This window comes from Uloborus diversus, unplaced genomic scaffold (assembly GCF_026930045.1).
Source record: "Uloborus diversus isolate 005 unplaced genomic scaffold, Udiv.v.3.1 scaffold_907, whole genome shotgun sequence".
Lineage (NCBI taxonomy): Eukaryota > Metazoa > Arthropoda > Arachnida > Araneae > Uloboridae > Uloborus > Uloborus diversus.
In genome coordinates, this window is record NW_026559129.1 from 32,468 (window position 1) to 58,892 (window position 26,425).

Genomic DNA, 26,425 nt, shown 5'->3' on the forward strand with positions numbered 1-26,425 from the left:
TAATAAACGGCGCTCAAACTACTTCTATTATTCCTAAGATTATTTATAACTATTTATATATATTTGACAAATAGAGCCCTTGAGTATTAAAAAAATGTGAATCCTCTGAAGTCCTTTAAACTGATTAATGAATTGAACGCAAGTATTCTTCTTTAAGAAATGCTGTAATTCTACACCTCCACAGCTGGGAGTTAAGCAATTAAAGGGGTGCTCTCTTGCGTCCAATGTCCACAATGAGTTGCCACTGAGGCATCTTATACTGGAATTGGACGGTTGCACAAAGTGGTCACATTCATATTCTGGAGCTATCGAACAACTTCTTAGAGATTGTAAAAAAATCCGGTGGTCAAATTTGATAAAATTGACTACAATCTTCTGGTTTTGGACATGGAAGATATAAAAAATTTAAGTATTGAACAACAATATTTGTATAGAATGTCTTGCTGTAAAAGATGGTCAGTTGTCCTTCAAGCGTGGCTGACAGTAGCCCAGGCAAACTCAGTCAGTCGTGCGCGATGGCTGACAACTGCAAACCATTTGTTACGCTTGTATATAGGCAATCCAACTCCATCAGAAAATCTTACAATACTTGTAAAGTATGTAATGTTAGTTTATGCTCCAATGTGGTTTGAAATAAAAATAAAACCGAACTGCCAGTACGGCGCCCAACATTTTTGGAAAATGATTTCTCTTGGAAGGCAGTTTCCAGACAACGTTAAGGAGATAATTTTCAAAGTTCTCTCAAGTAATGCATATTTCGCTCATCCTGAACAGCTACTGGTGACAATGTTGTTTGACTCAAGAAAATACATTCGGGAATTAGCTGTTAGGCGCATTCTGAACTCTAGAAATAAGAAGACGAAGAGCTCGGATGGTGTACGATTTTTTGAGCGTCCTAAACTCAATTTTTGAAGCCGTTGATTATGTTGATTTAGTTGATTGGGCAAACTGTGTTGTAACAGAGCCAACTCTTACAATGCATCTAAAAGACCAACAATGGAAAGAAATGTGCAAAGAACATTCTACAGAGTTTACTTTCGAGAAATTTCCCTGTCACACGCAAGCTGTGAAACGTTGTGTGAAACTAATAACCGAAGCTGCAATAAAAATTCGTGGTGAAACTGCCACGAGATGGATAATGTTTGACCACAGATTGTATGGAATTGGCAAAAACCAGTTAAGGCGACTCCATTTGAATGAGGGGAAAAATAAAAAACTTGATGCGCGTGTTCCTCTCATTTGAATGAGACTCTGCTAAATTTAGAGGCTAACATACATCTGCAAAATCTGACATCCCTGAACACTAATAGATGCTTCCATTTCCGCATGTAAAACCGGATGTTTGCCTTTCCATACAATCCGTGGTTAGACAGTACATTCGTGCCAAACTTCAAGCTAGGAAAGAACTCCCATCATTTGATAAAAAGGGACAATATTATTCCAAAAAATAATATTCATTATGCATGAGGTATTTTAAATCAAAGATTTCTTTTTTAAAATTTTATTATCTATATATGTAATTCTAGAAAATGTATGAATACTATTGCGTGATAATAATTACTATGATTGATAGTGCTATTTAATTAATTAGTCTATGATTTAATTTTGAAAAATAATTTTCACATTGGTTTTTAAAGAAATTCAATATTTTTTCATTTTTCTCCAATTTTTGATGTCGGAAAGGAGCGGTTAAATGCTCATTAAAATCAATGAAACATTTTATGGGCTCGAATTGGCTCATTATATAACATTTTCGGTGCATTCCAGCAAAATATTTGGAATTTAGTTTTTTAAAAAAAATTTCGACAAAAATTCATTTTTCTCTTTTTTTACGGTTTTTCAATGTCAAATAGCGCCGGCTAGATATTTTTTAATATCCAAGAAATTTTTTGTGAGTGCTAACTAGCTCACTACGCAACTTTTGCGCGCTATCCAAAAATTGATTTCGAAAAAAAAAAAATTTTCGGCTAATTTCGGCCCACCCTAGTGTGCACCTCGAAGCGATTTTTCGAAAATTCGATGTGGTTCTTTTTTTATTCCAATTAAAAAAAAAACTATCATAAATTACGAAATTATCATAATGTGTAACCGTAACATGGGCACAAGCCAATTGGCGAGATACGAAATTATCATAACGTGTAACCGTAACATGAGTACAAGCCAATTGACGAGAAAATTCACAATACATTATTTGTAAATACAGGCGAACCAAAAGACCTTTTAATTTTTCTATTACGGGCGAAGCCGTGCGGAGGTACCACTAGTAAATAAATAAAGATGTGAACTTTAGTCAAACTGATTATGAAATGCAGCCCAATTTTTCTCAAGCCATAATGCCTTAAAGATTTCATTGGCTGTTGTGACACCATCATTAGATTTTTATTATACAGTTATATATTTGAAAACTAATATCTAGTTTTTACTCATAATGAGTAATTAATCTTTGGTTTTTATTATGTAATGAGAAAGGGGAGTAATTTGAAAGATTTTTTAACCATCTTCAAAAATCCAGAGCATGCTAATGAAATCTAACAGGCACATGTTAACAATTTTTTAAATTATAAATTTAGAGGTATCTGATTGTAAAAGGTTACAACTGTTCAAATATGTCAAATTTGCAGGTCAGAATCAATGCAATCATTCCTCTAACTATGATATTTTTTTAAGCTGAACATTCTAACCAGACAATATTGATTGAATATTTGGCAAATTAGAGCGGTTTTTGAGAAATAGTGTAGTAAGGAATCTAACATTTTGTAGGTTCTTTCTTTCATTAGCATTATAAAAAAAAAAAACAACAAAGATTTCAGTTTTCATCATATTTTGGCCCATAGAGAACAACACTGAAACCATTAAGCTAAAATTATTGGATTGCAGGAGAAGTGTGTGAAATTTTTAACTTAGGATTAATAGCAGTAATCAAAATCCTTACTAATTTTTTCATCTAAGCTAAAGTTGGAAAGAACTTTGAATTTACTGAATTATTTACAAACAGTGGCGTACCAAGACGGATGGGGGCCTGGGGCGCTACTCGGAATGGGGGCCTATCTGGTATTGAAACTGAAGTTTTTCAAACTATGTCTTAGTACCATATATTACAGTAATTACTTTAAGTGGTACATTTTTACATATTTCAGGTAGTGTTGGTTTGATTTCGGACACTATTGTAAATACCACAGTAAAACACATGGTTTTAAGTGAAATTAAGTAAATACTATATTTTTAATAAAATTGTGCTTTGTCAGAAAATATCAAAAACAGAAAAAAGTCTTAAAATAATATTGTATCTTAAAAATTTATTGCATCTGAACATCCAAGTATATATTTAAAAACATATAAAACAAATTAAAGCAGCTAATTCTAATCTAGTTGTATAGAAGTTGCAATTCTTCATTACAAAATTCAATTAGTACTCATAAATTGAAATATTTTTTAAAAATATTAGTAACTACATTTTACTGATCTTTTATGCATATGTAAAAATGAGAGCATTCAAAATATAGACCCGATTTCTAAAGCGAAGAGCGTAATTTCCCCCGAATATCGGACAAAGCGTTAGGAACTAATTCTTTCTCTTGGCCGCAGCTCATTTCTCCATAGTCAAGTAAGCTTGCAATCGAGTATAGAATGGATGGGAAGAGGTATTATGCAGTCAAGGTCAAAAGTCCCGAAGGATTGACCAATTAAACAGTTTTATTCTGTCGAAAGGGGCATAGCAAAAAGGAAGTCCCCTTTGCTTGAGCCAGAAGGGGTCCGTCTGATTTGCTCTTAGAAGTTATATATAGCTTCGGGCAGAAAACGAAACTTAAAACCACAGAAGTGCAGCTGGTAAAAAGAAAAATTTATCTGACTGATTTTTCCAACGCCACAAAGGATAGACAACTGCTCATTTAGGAATGGATTTTCTTGGTTATATGTTTGAATTTGGTTTCAAAAGACTAGACCATCGTAGTCTTAATACACAAAACAAAACATAAAACAGATATTTTAGCTGTATACTGTAATGATCAAAAATTATAAACGTGCATCTGTTATGCATTCGTTTTTTTTTTTTAAATGTTTGAAAAAAAAAATGCATAAAACTTTGCTGAAAGCACTTAACGAAATAAAAGCAAACGATTTTAATAGGTTTGGTTAATTTAAAAATTTGGGGCCCCCCTTAAATTCGTGGTCCAAGCGCTCATGTGCCTTTGTACACTAGGATGGGTCACTGTGAAAAAAAAGTCATATTTAACAAAATTTATGATATATACTCGCATATATAGGTAACTGATTAATATTTCTAATTGTGATGTATATGACAAGTCTATTGGAAAAAAATAAGATACAATTTCGGGGCCTATGTCAAAGCGGGGTCGGTGGGACATAATTTGCCCTCTCTTTGTTTAGGCAAGAGGCACTGAGAAAATATTCATTCTACATAAAAAGACAACTTTTTTTTTGTCTAAACCATGACATAAGGCAGGTCTGGCGAAAAAGAAAACGAATTAAAATTTTGGGGCCTATGTCAAAGCGGGGCCTGGGTATCATGAACCCTCCATTGATCCCGAAGAGGAGTCACTGTGAACAAATATTTGTTCTTTAAAAAAATTATGATTTATTAAGCCAACTTGTTTAAGCATTCAAACCATGATATGCGACAATATTGGTGAAAACCAAAAATTGAAATTTAGGGGCCTATGTCAAAGCGGGGCCTGGGGCGGCCCGCCCCCTCCGCCCCCCCCCCCCCTTCGGTACGCCACTGTTTACAAACAGCATTAATACTACTTTTTGTGTAAGAACCTTTCACAGAAAAATGATTACTAAAATAAGTTTGATTATATTAACATATATGTAAAATTAAGATGAATAACAAATTATGCTTTTGAACTTTCAACTTAGTTATAATACTCACTTACTGATTTGAAAGCTGTGATAACTTGTTGGTCAGAACAGCTTCATTTTTCTGATACTGTGATAACTTTCGAGAAAAGGCAGTGGGTGATCTGTAAAAAAAAAAGACATGTAAGATGACACTGTCAATAACAACATAAAGCACATTAGCAAAACCTCTCTCTATTTTGTTATGCACTTAAAGACATAAAAATTTAAACACCAATTTTAGGATTTAACATTTAAAAAATTCTCAAATTCGGTAGCCCAAAAATGTTTCACACAAAATATTAGAATATGCCAGCTATTTTTTTTTTATAAGGTTTTATTTTCTGGCACAGAAAAAGGGAATCCTTTTAATTAGAAAACATTCCTATGCAGTTTCCATTCCAAATATCTAGTACAGCACTAGATTTCGTAATGTGGACTGCACAGTAGTACAATCAAAATTCCGGAAAAATAATCGGCAGAGATTGCAAAAGTTGTTTTGAATATACTATAATGCATAGAAAACTATTTTAGTCTTTTTTTTTTCCAGTGCCCCAAAATACATTTAAACAAATAACACTGCCGACAATTTAAAAAAAAAAATTAAATTTTCACAAAATTACTAATTTTTAACTATATTTGAAGAATTTGGGACACTGGAAGATATGAACAGATTTTGCTGGAAAAAAATATTTAAACTAATCTACCTAAAATATAACTTTCTAACCCTGAACCAAAAGCATATACAAAAGAAAGTTTCTTCCTATACTTTTCACTCCACCCTACTGTAGGTATTGAAATGGTTGTCATATACAAATCATGATATCTAAATAAGAAATAATTTTAAAGTCAAAAGCACAAAAATAAAATGCAGAAGTTATGAAAATGAATACTAGAACCAAGGGTCGAGCCAGAGGAAGCCTTTCAAATGATTCTCACCAGTAAAAAGAATCTTTTCATAAAATTTCAAATAACCAAAACAGACCCTTCACAAAATTCCAAACAACCAAACTGGACTTTCTAAAACTCATTTCTTTCTAAAGTAGTAAGCAAATTAGAAATCTTATACATTTTGGTACATTATTTTTGGTTTACATTTTAAATTTTTAAAAAGATTTGATTTTCACGGGGGGGGGGGGGGGGGGGGGGGGATCAGAAAAATAGGACCCTGTAAAAAGTCCTGAACTGAGAGCAAGAGTTGATAATATGTATGATATTACTGTGAAGAATAACAAAATGATAAACACATCCGTTAATATGTATAATAGAATGATACATGTTTAGATAATTAAAAATTAAATTAAAATGTACTTCAAATTTGTAGTTACTTATAAGGAGTCTTTTCATCATCAAACAGATCTTCCCACTGGGAAAGTTTAGCTTTAAGTTGTTCATTTTCACCTTGTAATTTAGTGCATACTGATATTTTTCTCTCTGCCTGCTTTAATTTTTCTTGATAACTCCATAATTTTTCTTGATATAGTAGAACATTGGTTTCTCTATTATAAGTATATGAAAAAAGTTTAAATTATTTCATTGATCAATAAGATATTCAACAAATAAGATATGTAATGTTCGATAGCTGGAAAATAACAATTAAAAATGCATAATTAAGTTTCTGAAATGGAAGAACTAGCATAGTTCCACACAAATGTGATAAAAAGCAGCATAAAACCAGCATTTAAGGCTCAGATCAAAGTTATAGCAGATTAGTATTCTAAAATATTAAAACATTTACTTATTCTTTGCAACTTTTTCTTTCAACACTTGATTTTCTTTCTTCAGTTCTGAAAGCAGTTTTAATTCAGCTTGTCGATTGGCTACTATTAACGCTGCATCTTTATCAGCTTCAATTTTATTTTCTAAAGACTAAAAAAAATTGAATTGACATAAGTACAAACTGATGCTAAAAGAAAACAAATGATACATAAGTAAAAGCAAAGGATATAATTTTTCCTATAAATACAATTGAACTCTGTTAGTACAAATTGTCAAAAATTCACAAATTTATTCGTATTAGCCATTATTCGTAACAACCGTGAATGAGTGATATTGCGAAAAACGAAGAAGTGCTTATCTATATATTTAGAAAATATTACTAATAATACGCATTCTAATCAATTAGTACATTCAGGGAAAAAAATCACTTATTTCTTATGAATTAATGTTTTTGGAAAATATTGAAAAAGGAAGATGATAATTGACAATCTTGGAATAGGTTGTAATCCACACTGGAAGATGAACAGTAATCTCTGAATAAATTTAAAGGTCCATGGGTAAACAAATGTACCGGCTTTATTTTCTATGCGAAATATTTAATATTTTCTTCTGGATACCATAATGAGAATTCTACTACCAAACAAAATGATGAATAATTCTCAAAAAAGAAAATTACAGTATTCAACCACAAACATTTCAAGTAAACAGGTCAGAAATTTTTGTTCGTCATAGCATGAACTTTCAATTTACTGAATGTATGATAAAGAGCATTTTTTTTTAGAGGTAGAGAACTTTAGGTTCAAATAAAACACAGTTAAATGTTGTTAATTGTCATGAATGTTGCTTTATTCGAAAGATGATTCTTTGCCATTTTTATTTAAATATGATTTCTGTCATATGGCCACCTCGGCAGCTCGGAGAAAGTCCAATTTTCTCACTTTTTGCAGCAATAGAGGCCGTATGTCAGTAATAAGGTGGCGAATGTTCTCTTCCAAGGCGTCAATCGTCCGTGGCTTATCGGTGCAGACCAGAGACTCCACATAGCCCTACAAAAAGTAGTCCAGCAGTGTTAAATCGCATGATCTTGCAGGCCAATTCACGGGTCCATTACGCAAAATTATTCATTCATCGAACGTTTCTTTCAATATATCAATTGTGACACGCGCTGTGTAACATGTTGCACCGTCCTGTTGTCTATTCATGATGAAATGGCAAACCGAACTGAACACAAAACAAGTGACAGCTATCAAAATGGTACATATATCAAACAGTGTTGCCAACTTAAAGTTCTATACCTCTAAAAAACACCCTTTACATGAAACTTTTAATGTAATTAGATAGCAAAACAAACTTTTTAAAAAAAAATGTTCGTTTTAGCTGTGATTTTGTATTAAACATTTTGGATTAAACACTTGTATGAAGAGATCAACAGTAATTCATTTTAAGAAAAGCATAAACAAGTGCAACGAACAATATTTCTTTATGACAGCAGAAATTCAACCAGTGTACTATAGTTGGGACAACCTAACCTGGCAGCATAGCAAAGGCTTGATCAATAATCACAGCATTATGATGCTGCCAGGTTAGATTTTCCATAACTACAGTTGATTCACTTCTAGGATTAATCAAAATTGACCTAAAAAAATTACTTTCACTAAAAAGAAACTTTATTTCATTAAGTTTTACATAAATAAAGGAAATGAAAAAGAAAGTAAAAAAAAAAAGTTAGGAATATATTTTAAAATAGTACTTTTATTCTAGCTTGAGTATCATTCAATTCTTTTTCAAGTGAACTGCACAAAGCTGCCTTGTCCGTCAGTTCAATATTTTTCCTGAAAAACAAAAGCAATGTTTAACAAAACTAAAAAATCTCTTCTGAGTTTTGAGCGTTTTTGACAAAAAAACTATGAAATCATTCGCCCATTTGAAACAAAAGTTTATAATTGCTAACCAATTTACTTCTGCATGGAGCTTCAATCACTAATTTTTTTCAGTTAAAAAAGGGAATATAAAACAAGAAGTTCTGTCTAGAACTAAACGAGCCTACTTTCCCCTATACTAATATGACTTTCTAGTATCTGATCAAAATTCTCAAAATTAGCTAAAATAACAAATTATTTATAACATAATTTTTTAAATATTTTAAGCTGATTTCTAGAAATAAAATATTACTTCCTCATCTAAAGAATTATATGTGTAAAAAATAAATAAACGAACAGAAAAAGTAGCAGCACCTTTTAAACAAATTAGCAAACAAATTTTAATCCATTAACAAAAAATCTTTAGCCGCTTTCAAAAAGAAAATAAATTAAATTAATAAACCCATTAAAATAAATACATCATATCAACAAAAAAAATCATTTGTTTTTCCCCTGTTGCCAAAAAATAATTTTAAAAATGAATTAAGGTAATTTCAAAAATAAATAGAAACCATAAAATGTCAATTAAAGAAATAATTTTCCTTGTTGAAAACAAAAAATTGTCTGCGCATATCTTTAAATAGAAACATAAAGGACTCTGAATTTCTCCACCTGAATGCATAAATTAAAACTTTAGAAAGAAAATAAAAACAAATCATATTAACAATAATTATTTTACAGTAAAAACCATGGCTGCGGAGTCGGAGTCAGAATCAATCTCATTTTCGGATAGAAGAGTAAGATTCAGGAGCCAAAGGCATTTAATTCAAAGACTCGGAATTGTAATTGGTCATTTCTCTTAAAGTCCACAACTCTGCCAGTGTTTTGCGGAGTCGGAGTCACTTAATTTGGGATAAAGAAGTCCAAGTCAAATATCCAATAGTCAGAGTCAGTCATTTTTCCTCTGTGTATAAATTTTTGCTAAAGCAACGAAGTCAGAGTCAAAGTCGGGGAGTCGGAGTCTGACTAATTGTCGGGCACAGGATTCGGAGTCAGATGCCCAAAATTCTGGGAGTTGGAGTCAGGAGTTAGTTGTCAAGAGCTATTCTCAACAAAATTTGTTTGAAGTAAATCTGCCTTTAAATGCAGAATCTACATTGACTTTCAGTTTCCCTGTAGGCGCTAATGTTAAGGGATTTGAACTGTTCAAAATTGAATGAAAAACAGTTCAAATCAAAAAGTGAAATACAGGGAATGAGGTGTCCTCATTGAGATCGTTCGAACAAAAAAAAATTGTTCAAATCGGACTATTCACTCAAAAGTTATTAGGCGGGGACAGACAGACAGCCGACAGACATTTTCCCTCATCTCAATACCCTACTTTCCAATTTTTAGATATTTATTTAATTATTGTTTTTATTTTTGACTTTTTTTTCACATTATTTTCAAGATGCATTGAGCCTTCTTTCATGCTTTTTTCTTCTTTCTCTAACTTTTACTGGGAAAGTAGGCTAAAAAAAAGAATCATTTAATACAAAATTAAAATTTGGTTAAAAATTTATTTATCAACATAGCTAAATAGACTGAAGTGTGTTTGCCTATAGTTTGAACACCTTGGTCGTTATTTGCTTGAACCATAGGAGATTTATAACATTCCTATTAGGTGTTTGTTGAATTTTGCCTCAGCTACTGGTCTTTTTTAAGACTTCTGTTTGGGGGCTAGTACAATACACCTCTGGTCGCAGTGCTTGGTTCGGTTGAACCCCTCCCCTCCCCCTCTCCTTCATTTCATAGCTAAATAGATAAGAAAAATATGATTCCTTACTTTTATTTGAAGTATGAGGCAAAACTTAAGTGGTGAAAAATGAATTATATTGAAGAAGATTTTTTTTTTTTTGTAGCCAATACGAAACAGTTTACCCATCAGATGGTTTCATAACTTCATGAACACATCTTTATCTTACAGGGTGGCGACAGATCAGGGAAATCAGGGAGATCAGGGAAAAGTCAGGGAACTTTATTAATCAGGGAAAAGTCAGGGAAATATCAGGGAATTTTGAAAAAATGACAAAAAATCAGGGAAAATTGATTTTATGAAGAAAAAAAAATTTTTTTGCTTTACAAAATTAAGTACTCTAATTCCCTACGCATTTTCCACCAATTATCTGTTCAAAAAAAAAAAAGGGAAATAAATGAGGTGCGATTATACACTGCCGCATATTTGTGCATCTTTTTTAATAAATGTCAAAGTATTGAATTTTACTTATTAACCACAGGATGAACTTCCTAAGATTGCTTCTGTGTCTGTTAGGTTGTTTATTTTACCTAGCTTGAAATTTCCTTTTACGCTTTGAATGCTACGTAAAATAAACAACCATACAGGCAAAGAGGAAGCTTTCATTTATGCCTTAGCTCCTTTGCATTTATTCCAATGACTCGAAGTAATTAGCGTATTGTAATCACGATTTCAAGAAGAAGTCTTTGGTTTTTGAATCAATACTATAAAAGTTTAAAAGTTATTACTTCTTCACGTTTTTAATTCAATTACTAAAATTGAACTTTCAATACAAAAAAAAAACTTTGTTTTTTGCTGTTATACTATTTGTTGTCACCGCAGATTATAAAGGTTTTCTTTTCTTCAGACTTAAGGGCTTCTTTAATTTTATAACCAAGTTGTATTTTTTTTATATGTTTTGAAATTAACTAATTGATTTTTTTTCTTGCATTTCAAAGTTGTTTGTTACAAAAGCAATCTAAGATTTCTTTTCGTTACATACTGAAATAATTTGAAATAGAGTTAACTTGTATACTTAAGTAAATATCTTTATTTTTTTATTGTTAAAATGCTGTATTCATTCATTAAAACCTATGTTCTTGATTAGAGAAAAGCTCCCTATGAATGGATGTCAAATGGTTTCATCGGTTTTGCATAAATATGTCAGTTAGTTGCATAAGAACAACTACATTACTTCAATTCTTTCACTATTACTTGTTATTCTTGCAATAAGTATTATACTGTTTGAAAACTTAGCTCAAAATAATTTCAATTCCTTTTTAGTTCTATCATAAATACACAATTTTAAGAGTAATTTTAATAGTTTCTTAAAATTCTTATGCTAAGTGGTTTCTAGAAGTAAAGTTTTTTTTTTTTTAATTTTCTATGATCTTCCCATGTTGAAAAATTTAATATACTGTTTTGTAGGGTTTCTTTTCCCAAAAAAATTTACTTGATATTTTTTTTAAAACCATTTTATTTAAAAAGAGCATCTTTTTAAAATATCTTTAGTTCAACAACTTTACACAACTTAAAACGTTTAAAATACTGCATTTTTTACAACTATACAATGGATTTCAAGTACAGCAAAGAAAGAAAACATTATCATTGGTAACGTAAATCAGGGAAATTTGGTAAACCTAATCAGGGAAATCAGGGAAAAGTCAGGGAACTTTTTTTCACAGTTCCTGTCGCCACCCTGTCTTATGAAACAGTGAGAAGCAAAGGGACATAAGTGCCAAAATTAAGCATTTCAAGGTAACCAGTACGGATCCTCTCTTCTGCTTTTCGGCCAGAGATTGTACTTGTTGCCTTTGTAGATGCTAATAAGAAAATTAATTTGAATTCTGAAATTTTGAATTCAAATTATGTTTTTTGCAATCACGAACTGAGATAGGACCCTACCCATTGGAGTTATTGTTTCTAGAAACAGCTCTTGTCCCCCCCCCCCCAAGCCTGCCTCTCCTCCTGGGCCGTTACGTGTGCATAGTTGTGTGTGTAAGTGTGTAGGCTTGTGTGTGTGCGTAGACCTGTGCGTATGCACGTAGGCGTGTGTGTGTGAGTGTGCGTGTGTGAAGGACATGGACGCTTCCGACAAGGAGAAACGGATAGCTCAGGACCGGAGCAGGCGCGCCGTGCCGCCTGCAGAGGACGGTGGGTGGTGGTGCTGCAAAGGCTTCTGGTTCATGCTGAAAAAGGCACGGACCTCAAAAACAGTCAAATGAGAACAATAAGAAATCGTGATTGCTCAAAAAAAAATAATGAAAGTTTACCTAGGGTCTGAATTTTGAACGTGTTTTACTCAAAATTTTGAAAAAACCACTTACATCCCTTTGCCTCATACGAAACAAACAAAGCAGATACCAAGAACTAAACAAAATTAATGATTACCTGTTAACAAAGAAAACACCCTCCCCCCCCACACACACATATATATATAGAAATCAGATCCACTCCATTAAATAAAATTATTCTCACTAATGAGAAGCCCATAGAAAACATTATTAACATCATACTTGACATGGGATTATTGTATTAAAATGTTAATTAATGTTAAACAATATAAATTTGTTTACCTTCATTCTGACATGTTCTTCAAAAGCATGTAAGAATTTTAGATTTAAAATTGAATTTAGATTACTTTTGTTCACTGATAGGTTGTTTGAAAGCATGTAGCTATTTTGTAATGATTCTTTTCATCCAACGATGGATTAAAACATTTTAGGATTGTTTCAAATAAAGCTAAACATTTTTCACAACTTAAATGCAATACAGAACAGAAATAGAATATCAAGAACATTACTGTAGATGTTCATTCATACCACAATTGGGAATTTTTACATAAAATGTAGAACATAAAGTACATTTTAGAAATGAGAAACAAAGTAAACCACATTCATTTGCTCACTTTAGTTCTGTTGAAACTGTTTGCCTTTCTTAAAACTTTACACTCAAGTTTCAAATTGGACTGGTTTTATGAATGAGGCGAAAGCTCGAAAATTCTGACACAAGTTGGTGTTTTTTCCAGAACTTCATTCAATTTTTCATAGTTTAAATATTGTGTAATTCCTCACAGAGTACATACAGTACTGTAAATATTTTTCAGTTTTTCCTTTATGTTCAGTAAACAATGATAGTTAACATTTGCTAAATTTTGTTTAAAAGGGTAATTACGTATTGTAGTGTTGTGTACTGTATTGTATGTTACAACCTCTTCATTTGATTAAATGACATCTCATTTTTAAAAACAGTATTTTCTTAGTTATTTTGAAAATTCTAACAATTTGAATGCCAGAAATACCTCTATGATTCCAATTAGATAAAATTTTTGACATTCTAATGTATGTGTAAAAAATAAATTGGACAGAGCTCAGCATAAGAGAGTTTATCTATTGTATTTAAAAAGCAAAACCTTTTAAGGACTTCAATATAATCAGTTGATTTTTGAGCCTCTTCCTGCAGCATCGATACTCTCAATTCTAACCTATAAAAAAAAAACATATTTTGTAAGCAAAATGTTCTACAATGCTTCAAAAACTCAGCATTCATCAATTATATTTTAATAAAATATATTATATACATGTATACATACACATAAATATATACATGAAAGTTCTCGCTTATATATTCACCCAAGATACCGGCCAAAATACGTGAAAGAGGCATACGAATAAAATAAGCTTTTACTATAAAACAAGTAAATTTTAAAGGTACATAAATAGAAGAAATGAAGAAAGAAAAGCAGCTTTTTAAGCAGCATTGTTCTTTGTTGCTCTTTTATTACAGGATTTTAATTTAAATTAAATCTTATTTTTAAGAGCTTAAAATGTTCTACTATTGTTTTTGTTACATTTGCCTTTACTTCTGAACTTTTAATAACTTTCATGTTTAAAAAACCTTTAATTTTGATCATATGATCATTGCTAAAAAAGGATAACTCTGTAGGCTAACTTATTCATCTAAAATTAAGTCAGTAAAAGTTTGAAAGACTTTTTACATTCATGCATTTTATAATTTCTTTGTTAATCCATTTTTGCCCTTAGAAATGTCATGAATTTTGAAAGAGACTTATTAAATAATAATAAAGAATATCACTGTGAGAATTCAAATAAATAAGAATATCATTATAATACAGTGAAACCTCCCTTAACGGACACTCCCGAATAACGGACACCTCTAATTAACGGACATTTTTGCAAGTCCCAGTCCCTCAATATAGGCCATTCCATGTAATTCACTCTGAATAACGGACACTCCGAATAACGGACAGTTATTTCACAAAAAATTTCCCTTGCGATCGTAGCACTTCCGTTTTTTTTTTTTCTTTTCACGGAATATCTTAGTAACTGCTTGCCTTACAAAGCTTTTCATCCTTCACAACTGATATTCTCCCCCCCCCCTGTCATTTCCTTATCACTGTTTCTTGGAATTAAAAGGGTGGTAATGGGCAGAAGCAGCGTTTGGGCTTAAAAGTTGGGGGCAGAAAAAAAAAGAACTAAAAGACATGGTTCTTTTTGCGAGTAGCAAAAAATGAAAAAGAAAAAAAAAAGTCATAATTTTGTTACGGCTAGTTTTGAGAGTATTGAAGCAGATAAGTGAAAACTGATGTCAGTCTAACAATTAACGTACGTTTTTCTTAAGATTTTAATGAATTTTGTACACAATTACTATTCAAAAGTTAAGATAAAAAATGGGAAACTGGGTGCTTTTTCTAACTGGGGCTCTCGGGAGATGCAATTGAGCAGACCAGCGGCGGTAGTAGTCGGCTTTATGGCGCCGTGGTTTCGTTGGGTTGTTTAATTTTTAGACATGAAAAAGATTTGCCCATATTCAAGGTCATATTGCCAACTGTCAATAATGCAATAGTGATACTCCAGATAAAATAAATAAATTAACCATAAAAAGTAGAGAATTTTCGGAAGCACTGAAACACAGTAAAGAATTGAAAAACATTTTCCTGAGCAAAGAGGACACTGAAAGACTTGCTAAGGTAAATGATTTAAATATTTATATTGAGAAACAGGCTTGTAATGCAAAAAAGAGATGTCAAACTGTTTTAACTGATTACTTTAATTGATTAAATGCTTTTTAAGACAAGTGTGTGCTGTCAGTATACCTTTATTAAGGAAAAACAGATTAATTACTCTTGACGTAAAATGTAGTAAACCTTTCGCAATTGTTTCGATTGTGTTCTACAAAGGAAACAGCCCATTTTGAAAAAGGTAAATTAAGTAGTTCCTCCTAATAGCGGACACCTCCCAATAACGGACAAAACTTCTGGTCCCTTGACTGTCCGCTATTCGGAGGTTTCACTGTACTTAAAAAACTTTGTACAAACACACATGCAAGAAGCTCAAAGAATTTTGAACAAGAAGGCATAAACAAATTTTAAAAGTGATGTAATAAAATTTTTACCTTCCAATTTCAATGTTCAGTTTTCGAACAATTTCAGTTTTCTCGCTTTTAAGCTAATGAAAAAAAAAATTTATGATTAATTAAAATTCTTACAAAGTAATCAAATTCAAGGAGGATTAGAATTTTTCTATTTGAAAATTAATGTTGAACAAAACACTTTCTTTAAATTTAAAATAAATAAATAAAAGGACTCTTTTGCATTGCAAAATATATTTTTATTTGTAAGTTTAGAATGTTTTTATATGTCAATTACTTTCCGATTTGATAATTTATAACAATTTTCTTGACATTAAAGAAACACTTTCTGTCAAGCAAATTTTTTTAAAAAAAATTTCTTTCATATGCATATACAGTGGCAGCTCCTGCCTTGAAAAAGTGAGGGGGCCAGAAAAGTAAGTCCCCCAAAACCAGGGGGCGTTGGCAAAATAGACGGAGGGGTGGGGTGGGGGTCTGATTCTACGAAACCTATAACAAAATTTTATTATTTAAAGACAAGTATATAAAGTCATTCAAGTACTTCATAAATCCTCTATTTTACATAGCAGAATTTAAAAATAGATAAAATTTTCATTGAAAAAGTTCAAAAACTGAAACTTACATTATGGTGATGTCCAAAATCTGTTACCTACAGACCAATCATTAAATTTGCTATTTATTAATTTTTATAAATGCCTGCTGTCTTTTTATGCTTGTATATGATGTTCTAGGTGTACATACTATGCAATAAAAACAAAATTGGTGTCAAATTTCAAAATTTTAAAAATTGCTCAGAATTAACTTTTTTGTCCTCACCTTTTGAGAACCCAAAATAAAAATTAACAAAATTTTAAACAAATAAAAATTAATAAATTAAAAAACTAGTCAAAAAATTTTTTTTAGCGATTTACATGCGGTTATATCCTTTTCCATGTGAATTCTGCCGGCGGCCATGGGCCAGATTGAGAATTTTTGTGCCAAACAAAGAAAAAAAACATTGATCTCTTTTTATTTTCTTCAAATTATTAATAACTTGTCACATTTTCTTTAAAACTACGTGAGCAGTAATTTAAAACAAGTAATAACTTCTGTGTAACAATAGGAAGACATTTTTGAAGAAAAAAAATTTGGGACAGTATATACACACACGTACATTGTACATACATCACAACCCACAACAGTGGTGCAACTAGAAAATTATTTTAAGGGGCAGGGAGGGGGAGAGCACATTATAGAAAAAAAATCTTATTAATTTGATTGATCTGATTTGCTCATCAAATCTCTTGATTTTGAAACTTGCAATTTCAAATACACAATTTTAGGCGCTCTTTGGAGTTGTTAAGAGAAAGATCGGTACAGGAGACTCCATGGAAATTTGTATAAATTGAAGCTTTAAAACACCGTTATAGGCAGAGATGGGGAGATTTGTATTCGTAAATTCGAATCCAAATTTGATTCACAGAACCTTAACGTGTCAATCCGAATACGAATACATTCATATTCACAAGTGTGAATTCGAATAGATTCATATTTGCAAGTGTGAATCCGAATACGAAATTCAGATTCATACCTATGAATCCGAATCCATTCGGATTCAGGCCTATGAATCCAACTCATTTCTGATTCACATCTATGAATATGAATCCATTTGGATTCACACTTGGATGCACTGAAAAATTCAATTTAAAAGGCCAATATAAATAAATAAATAAATAAATAAATGTCTGTACCTCGCTACAGGTCGAGTTTTGGGTGTTAATGAATTTCTGAAGAAAAATGACGATATTGTTATGGATCCAAAAATTTTAAAAGTGGAATTCTACCCAAGTAATGTAAATTGAAACTTGATTTGTTTATATAATTTTATCACAGATAATTTATCTCAATTTCACAACTTTAAAATATTATGAATATACAGTGATTGATGTTACAAAGAACCAAATTTGATTGAAAATATTTGTTGATGTTACAGATACTTGTACCGTTAAAATGGAGATTCTCTCTGAAACGTTTCGTTTAAAAAAAGAACAAATATATTATGATGGAAGAAAATGGTGTTTTTATTCAATAATACAAACATACATTTCAACACTCCATCTTCGGAAAGAAGCATCGATCACAAAGATAATTATTTACTAATATTTCTACTAACCAAATTTCTCACAAAAAATGCATTTATTTTCAACTATCGCAACCAGTGACTACTGCAAAAATGTTCTTGTTTGTATCAGATTCATCTCAGTTGAATGCGTGAACAGTTGCGCCCTTGTTGGCTTTCAGACCCGTCAAATTGTTCGTTAGCATAGTTTAAATAGAACAGTTTAAACATGATGAGTTTCTCAGGAAGTAAACAGCTTCTGAGTGATTCCAAGGACAATTCTTTGAATTCGGAATGCGGACCTTTTCAGAAATTGCGATTTTCGCCAAGATCAGCACTAAGTGGTGATTTTTTCAAGCCGGTGAGTGATAATGCCGATGCTATTTCCCTAGAGATAGCCTCTCATAAATCTATTCGAGCTTTCTGTTTAAAATATGATGCGTATGTTCCCTCAAAAACTAAAGAAGGTCAGGTGAGCATTTTGAATACTTTGAATTTAATATGCCATTCACAACGATACCACTCCACTGATACCATGGGAGAATTAAAAGCTAGTCTTATATGTGCTAGAGAAGAATTCGTTATCACGAACCCCCACCGGGCTCGCGAAACTCGGCACCATGTATCCTCGTCTATCTCCCAACAATCAAGATTTGACTGTTTAATTATTGATTACGTCATCCACGCTATGGTGCTCCTTCAGATGGTGGATGACCCAACGTTCCACAAAATTTTTAATTTCCTAAACATAAGTAACCAAGGGTTGAAGGTTATGAGCAGGCGAACTTTAACACGAAGTCTAGATACAAAATATTCAAAACACGTTGAAGACACAAGGGAAACATTCAAGTCTGTACCTTGGCTGTGCACAACATCTGATATCTGATACTCGGGAAAGAGTTTTATTGGCGTCACAGCTCATTGGATTGACGAAAACAACAAAAGGAACTCAACAGCTTTAGCGTGCAGCCGATTCAAAGGTTCGCATACTTACGATGGGATTGCTGCCACATTACATGGGATTAATTGTAAATATGGATTATCGCCGGATAAGATCGTGGCTACTGTAACTGACAATGGGAGCAACTTCCTAAAAGCTTTCACAGTTTTTGGAGTTCATCTGAGATCCACGAATGTAGAAGACAATTGTGATGAAGAACTGGATAATAAAGGTGACGTTGATGACGAACTGTGGGTGTTGGTTGACGATGATGTTGTTGCAGCATTACCTTTCACCTAAGGTTTTGTGCTCACACCTTGGCATTATGTGCAAGCACTGACATTCAGAAAGCAATCAAATCAAACTTAGGCCTGTTTTCTCTGCATGAGTCAGCAATGAAAAAGTGCAATAACCTGTGGCGTATTTCAAACAGACCAAAAACCGCAGAAGTGCTTGAACAGATTATTGGTCGATCCCTACCCAGATCCACTGAAACCCGGTGGAACAGCCTTTATGATTCGTTGAAGGTGAATTTGGTTGTAAAACACCACAGGGAGGAAATTAATCTGAAGTTGCATATGACGTGTTCCTTTAGCGATGAGGAATTCATCTATCTCCAAGAATTTGTAAAATGTTCAAAACCAGTAGCCAAGGCAATAGATATACTACAAAGGGATAAAGAAGCATATTATGGATCATTATTGCCGACTATTTTAGCTGTAAGGTTGAAACTCCAGAAATTGGCTACGTCTGATCTGCAACATTGCGGCCCGATTGCAACAGCTTACCTGAACCGTGTGAAACGCCGCTTCGCCACGTTCTTCGAATTGAAACCGGGGGAAGGGAAAATTGCAACTATTGCAGCTCTTTCTTATCCAAAACTTTAAAAAGTATGGCGGCCTTGTGTCAATGATCGAGTTGAATAGTTGTTAACCCATTTCAAGTGCCTTATATACGAATACTTGGCGAACGACCCAGACGAAAACGAGGACAACAGCATGGAAACAGATCCACCCTTAGAAGATTTCTATGATTTTGGGGAGAACGAGAGCGACGCTCCATCTCATTCTGAAATACCTTATGAACAAGGCTGGCATTATTATGAAATGGCACTTTGAAGAAAAGAAGTCCAGTTTGGAGGTGATTCGAAGTTACCCCATCATTCACAAAATTTTTAAGAAATACAATATCCCATTGCCATCAAGTGCACCACTTGAAAGACTATTTTCATATGCGACGATGGTGAACACACCAAAATCAAATCGGCTTAGTGACGAGAAATTTTAACAACGTGTGGTTTTGCGAGCAAATGCTTCATTCTAATAACAAAAACCCTCAATTCATTCTCCTTTTCAGTAACTTTTCCTTTCTTCATTTTTTCATGCTTCAATAAGTTCAATGAAAATTTAGAATTTGAGTTATATATTATTGAGGTACTTACTTGAATTTTATCATTTGAATTTGAATTGTATAATAAAAATATTCAATCGATTCAGCCTTATGATCTCATTTAGACCCTACAAAAGCCTCTATATTAAATTTAATGGTCATCTTATTCAACTTCCAAACTTTGAGCGTTCGCAGAATTACAAAAACGTATAAACATTAACGTATAAATGCCCACTCTTATTCATGATGTTGCTGTGTGATGTTAACACTATTGTGTATGTAAGAATCTTATGAAATCACAGTCTGCCTTTGATGGAATGAACACACACTGTATAACAGTATCTTCCCGTTCCTTGGCAATGCAAAATGTTGTGATATCTAGGTTTTTTTTTTCCGCATTTTCTGTTTTTCGTGAAACATTTGGTTAGTAAACTCACAAGTAAATAATGAAAACGCTAACTTGATTGAAAGGTTGATAAACTTGTTCATAATACAAATTTGTAAGTCAAGTGCCCATACTTGGAACAGTACTCTTAGTTTTGAGGGCTGGTACACCTATTGGTATTTTACCAGTAAGGAATAAATGGTGTTATAGAATAAATTAATAGTTTTCGTACAAGGCTATGCGAGTTGAACTTTGATGTATCAGTTTTATGGGTTATTTTTACAAGTTTGAAAATTTCACAAAAAATTTAATTTTTAAGTATGGAAATAATTTTGGTTACCTACGCTAACTGAGCAGCATTAGTTTGAATTTGTTTCACAATTCGTTTCGAAACAATATGCAATTTTTTAAGTGTGGAAATAACATTGGTTACCTATGCTATCTGAGCAGCATTAGTTTGAATTCGTTTCACAATTCATCTGGACTATGTACCTGTGTCTGTTTTGGACAAATTCATTTGCACCCAACTAATTCAGTTGAACTTATTTATTCATAAATTTGAGAAATTGCAAATATGTTCCACACTTGGGACACTGTTCCAAGTTAAGGAATTAAACCATAAAGAGTGTCCATAAAGAATAGAGGGAAAAAAACTGTATAATTGTAGTAATAAAAGCGTATGAATACAAAATTTTATAAATTCAGTGATATTTTGATGACAATAAATATGTCATATCATAACAAGACAGAACGGTTGTCATTGGTAAAAAAATTGAAACTATTCATGAACAAAAGACGTTTCGTCAAAAAAATACATTTGTTACTTCTACAAATGAAAATGAGTCTCTAAGTATAGATCAGGTTAATTCATTTGAAGTGAATTTAACGTTAGTATGAAGGAATGAAAAGGAATGTGAAATGATGTGAAATAAGGAACATTAAAAACTAAAAATAAATTGTGCTAATAATTATTTGGGTTTATCAATTGCTTTTATGTTTCCAAGAGGGGAAAGCAGAAATATTACATTCGAAAGAATTAAGAAGGCAGGGGAGACCTTTAATGTTTTCAGAGGCAAGTGTACATTCCTTCTCATTTTCTTCTGCCCTTATATAGAAGTTTGGTAACACCCAGGGGCGGCATTTCAACATTTCATTTGGGGGGTCGAGTTTTTTAAACATGAATTTTCTCAATATGGAATAAAATACCAGTACATTTTTTTAAGTAAGGTCATTAAAGAAATTCAAATTTTAATTTCCACGCTTTTAATTTATTTTATAGTAACTGTAACGGAAAAGATCTTGATACGGCCGTTTCTAAAGTAAATTTTTAATCTTCGATTTTTGGAATCCAGAAAAAAAAAAGGAAATCTTGGTACTATATTCCGTCAATGTCCAGTGGCATGCTCTTGGCAGTATAGCTGAAGATAAAAGTCTTGCTGGTCCCATCATGCACCAAAAAAAAAAAAAAAATCTCTAACCTTCTGAGACACGAAAATGATCTTTCACAGTTAGCTGAGTTGATTGGAATTGGTGAAAAATAATTGAAGCTACAAAGTTATGTTAGAAAATGCATCTTTAAAAATTCTCTTTAAAAAAACCACGCAAGTTTAAAATTTGTGCTCTAGTCTTCATTTTTCATCATTGAAGTACACTGGCTCTTCACAAAACAATTCTTTTTGCTTCGTTCAACAACTTTTACATGTAACTGAAATATTTTATTTATCTTGTTCAATAACCTGCACATATAATATTGAACTTAGATTTATCACTAAATCTTGTGTTAATTTCATTAGAAACTGAATGAATCTATTATTTGATACAAAATATTGAGCCAAACATAGGACTTTGCATCATCATGTGAATTTTTGTCACTTTTTTAAATATTTTTTTAAATGGATCTAATAATTCCAAATTAACAAGAAACTCTTAATAGGAGCTCAATCAAGAGTTCTAGCTTTAACTTTTGAATACCATTTTGTACCTCTCAGTTAAAGAAATACAAAAGTAAACCCAACAAAAGTACTTGTTGATGCACGAATTTTTTTCAAAAATAGCGTGTCTTTTGTAAGAAGTTTCCATGAAAGTATACAATGTATTGAATTGCTCAAATATGCCTCTTAACAGAAGGAATCAATGTTCACTCACTAACTGAACGTACATTTTAAATATAATCGCAACAATGAACTCAAAATACCAAGGAACTTCTCGTAAAAATCGGGCCAGTCACACCTGTGCACTGCCCTTTCACATTAGAAGCAGAAGCATCATCTTAACTCTGAACTTAAAAGTATGAGGCATTTAACCCATATGAGGAAATTTCTTCTTCAGTTGAAACAAACTTATTCTCCATCTGTTTTTTATTCTGGAAGTTCTGAAAATGATTCATGAATTTCTAAGTTATTACCCTAAATAGCGAAAAACAGTTGCTCGTGTCTGGACAGGTCTCGAATTTCATCAACTTTTACTAAAGATCGTCTGCAGATTTTTTTTTTTTTTTTTTAATTATTGCATATGATCACTGATTCGCGCGTTATGTGAATTGAATTTCCCGATTTCTTAATATTTTGCGCAAAATATTTGGGGGGTGCAACCGCCCCCTCTTGCTCCCCCTATTTGCCGCCCCTGGTAACACCTCATTTGGAGTATGCTGTTCAGTTTTGGTCTCCTTATCTTAAGAAATATATCAATGTATTGGAAAGTGTTCAAAGCCGGGCTACAAAGCTAATAAATGGAGTTTCTCATTTAGACTATGATTCCAGGCTTAGAAGGCTAAAAATGTAGTCTTGAGCAAAGAAGAGACCGAGGGGACATGATTCAGTTGTTTAAATTTATTAAAATGAAAGATGTTACGGGGCTGAAGTTTAGCACTGAAAACAGGACAAGGGGTCATTGTTTTAAGCTATTTAAATCTCAGGCAAACACGGATATTAGGAAAAATTATTATTATAGCAGGGTAGTGGAACCTTGAAACAGCTCACCGGGAGAGGTTGTAATGAGCACGGGAGTAGATAGTTTTAAGAGGGCCATTCATTTTCACTGGGGATTGTAAATTGACTAGGATCAGTCTAGCTGGGCCCAGAGGCTGTTGTTGGTTGTTGCTTTTGTATTTGTATTCTGATCATCATTGAAAGTTTACAAGATCATATTATTTCTATCTAATAATATTTTTTCCTTTATTGGGTTGTAAAATAAACTTCTTTAAAATGACAGTCGGTGTCCCAAACTATTATCTTTTGCTGAAAACATGAAAGAAAGATCAAAATAAAAAGTGTCCCAAGTTAGGGATGGAGGTCCCTAACTTGGGACAATGAACATTTTTTTGTTTTATTTTTAAAGGGACAAATCTACACACTTATACCTTGTCTTGAAGGGATGTAATAAGACACATCCTGAAAACAGAATACTTTGTTTGAATGGAAAACGTATGATTAATATGCTACTAGAGGTAAAAGTTCAAAACTGTCCCAAGTATGGGCACTTGATTGTACGAAAAATTAGCGTAAATTTTTAGCGTTTATGACCATAAAACCATGATTTTTAACTTTTTATGCACCTGGTATTAACCTGGGTCCAGTTGTATTCGACTTGGGGCTCTAAATAGTAAGAAGTTTATTTTCGGGTCAATTACTTAGTTTGACGCCAATAAATATACATTCAAAAACTCGCTAACACCCAAAACTCGAACTGTAGAGAAGTACAAACAAACATTTATTTATTTATATTGGCCTTTTAAATTGAATTTTTCAGTGAATCCAAGTGTGAATACAAATGGATTCGTATTCGTAGATGTGAATCAGAAATGAGTTGGATTCATAGGCCTGAATCTGAATTTCGTATTCGGATTCACACTTGCAAATATGAATGTATTCGAATTCACACTTGTCAATACGAATGTATTTGTATCCGGATTGACACGTTGAGGTGCTGTGAATCAAATTCAGATTCGGATTTACGAATACAAATCTGCCCATCTCTGGTTATAGGTCATATTTATTGATGTTAGGGTAAGGGATGGAGCTCCGGGACTTTCCCTGTTTCTTTTTTTTTTTTGAAAAATAAATAGAAATAAATTCCTCCTCCCCCCTCCAATTTTTCGAAATTGCAGTTCCAAAAAAGCAATTGTTAACGAACTTTGGAGATTTTTACAAGAAGAGGTTCTGAAGCTCTCCCATGGAATTTTTTTCAAACTTAAAGTCCTAAAATCAACCTAAAGAAAAAAAAATCTTCGTATAATCCGCGGATAGTACGATGCAAAAGAATGAAGTTTTGAGTTAATATACAATTTCAGCAACTAAATTAAACACTAAGAAGTTATAAATTTTAAGGTATATTCAAAACTAATATAAAAAATAATCTAAAAACTAATGATTTCTTCTCTAAAGTGTCATTATAGTATGCTAATTACTTGAAGACAAAGAGTCAAGAAAGGAGCAAACGGTCTAATATTGTGCAAATGAAATCTTCTTCTTTTACTGAATGTTGTTTATTTTACTTAGCCTGAATTATGAAAGAAGAACATTTAGGCTATGTAAAATAAACAGCATACAGGTAGGGTAACTGTCTCTGCAAATCCTGCTATGAATATTGAGGTTTAATGCATTGGTGTTGAGGGTGAAAAAATACACAGATAAACCGCGGCAGGGTATAATCGGTACCTCATTAATTTTACACTTTTTTAACAGATAATACGCTGATTATACTCATAAAAATATGGTACAATCCATTTTCTTTTAAATTTCAATCGTGTAGTACGCACAAAAAAAGAGGGGAAAATAAATAAGAAGTTATAAATTATTGTCCGAAAAAAATAAGGGGCCCCCCCTCTTGCCCTTCCCACAAGCCAACACTGTGCATATAACTTCATAATTAGAGCACAAAATAAGCTTTGCTGTTAAACAGAATTATGATCTACTTTTCTCTTCAACTATCTACATTTCAGCATAAAGCCTCTAGATTATTACATGCTGTCACATAGAACAAGAAAAGCTAACTATTTTTTCTATGCTAGGGATTGAGCCTGGGTCATCTGAGTGTTAGACAGTGCTTCTAGCCACTAAATCACATGGGACTGAATTACAGTAGACCCTTATTTTACGTCGATTTGATCACACGCAATTTAAGATTTGAGACCTTTATTTTATTTTAGGTGGATGTGGCATGCCATTGTTTTTGTAATTTTTCAAAGGCACATTCTAATTTTTGTAAAAGAAAATTAGAGCAACTTAAATTTTAGTTCAAAAAGTGCAAATGTCACCTGCTATTATTTTTGACTTTTTTTCCAGAGGTGGAGTGGGGCTTAAAAGCAAAGAGGTACAAAAAATACCATCATATTTCAGCTCAATAGTCTGTGTGTGCAATTGCACTGTTTACAATTCAGGAAATAATCAGGAAAACGGCCCCCTAAAGCAGATGCTAAAAGATTACAATAAAATTACACAAACGCACTTTAGCGAAGAACAGCTAAAAATGAATTAAAATACTATGAAAAAGTCGTTACTTCAGCACAATAGTTCGTATAAATCAGCTTCACACTTTATTTTATGAGTAAATTTTGTTTTAAACAGGGAAACAAATCTTCTACTTTAAAATGCAGATTTTGTGAAACTTCCGATTTTTTTATGTTGTGTTTTGCATCTGCCGGTTTTCAAAATTAACTTTGGAGCTTCTGATTTTACTACTATTGGGATTTTGGTGAAAGTACAGATTTTAATATATGATTTTTGTGAAAGTACCTAGTAAAATCAGACTATATTGGGCCCTGCTTGTGTACATAATTCAATAATACTCTTAAAAATTATACTTACTCCATTCACTTCAATTTTTAAGTTGCTACATTCTTGCTGAAGAGCAATTATTTGAAACTCTAGTTTATCCATTTCAAGTTTTTTTTCCCGTTCAACTTCGTGAGCACGGTTCTTTGCATGAGTTGTTTCACCTTTAGCCCATCTCAATTTCTGATTTAACTCTTCAATTTTTTGGGAATCAATCTTTAATGAAACAAAACAGTCAC

General features: G+C 32.4%; 1 protein-coding gene across 1 annotated transcript in view; it reads right to left on the reverse strand.

Annotated features, from left to right (window-relative positions):
- Positions 1-26,425, reverse strand: part of LOC129234013 (mitotic spindle assembly checkpoint protein MAD1-like) — a 71,475-nt gene that overhangs the window by 25,391 nt on the left and 19,659 nt on the right. Inside the window, exons 3-9 of the mRNA XM_054867917.1 lie at positions 26,220-26,402; positions 15,628-15,680; positions 13,625-13,696; positions 8,330-8,411; positions 6,599-6,729; positions 6,189-6,359; positions 4,899-4,985 (exon numbers count right to left, since the gene is read on the reverse strand). Of these exons, the coding sequence (XP_054723892.1) occupies positions 4,899-4,985; positions 6,189-6,359; positions 6,599-6,729; positions 8,330-8,411; positions 13,625-13,696; positions 15,628-15,680; positions 26,220-26,402 (779 nt within the window). The remainder of the gene's footprint in view (positions 1-4,898; positions 4,986-6,188; positions 6,360-6,598; positions 6,730-8,329; positions 8,412-13,624; positions 13,697-15,627; positions 15,681-26,219; positions 26,403-26,425) is intronic.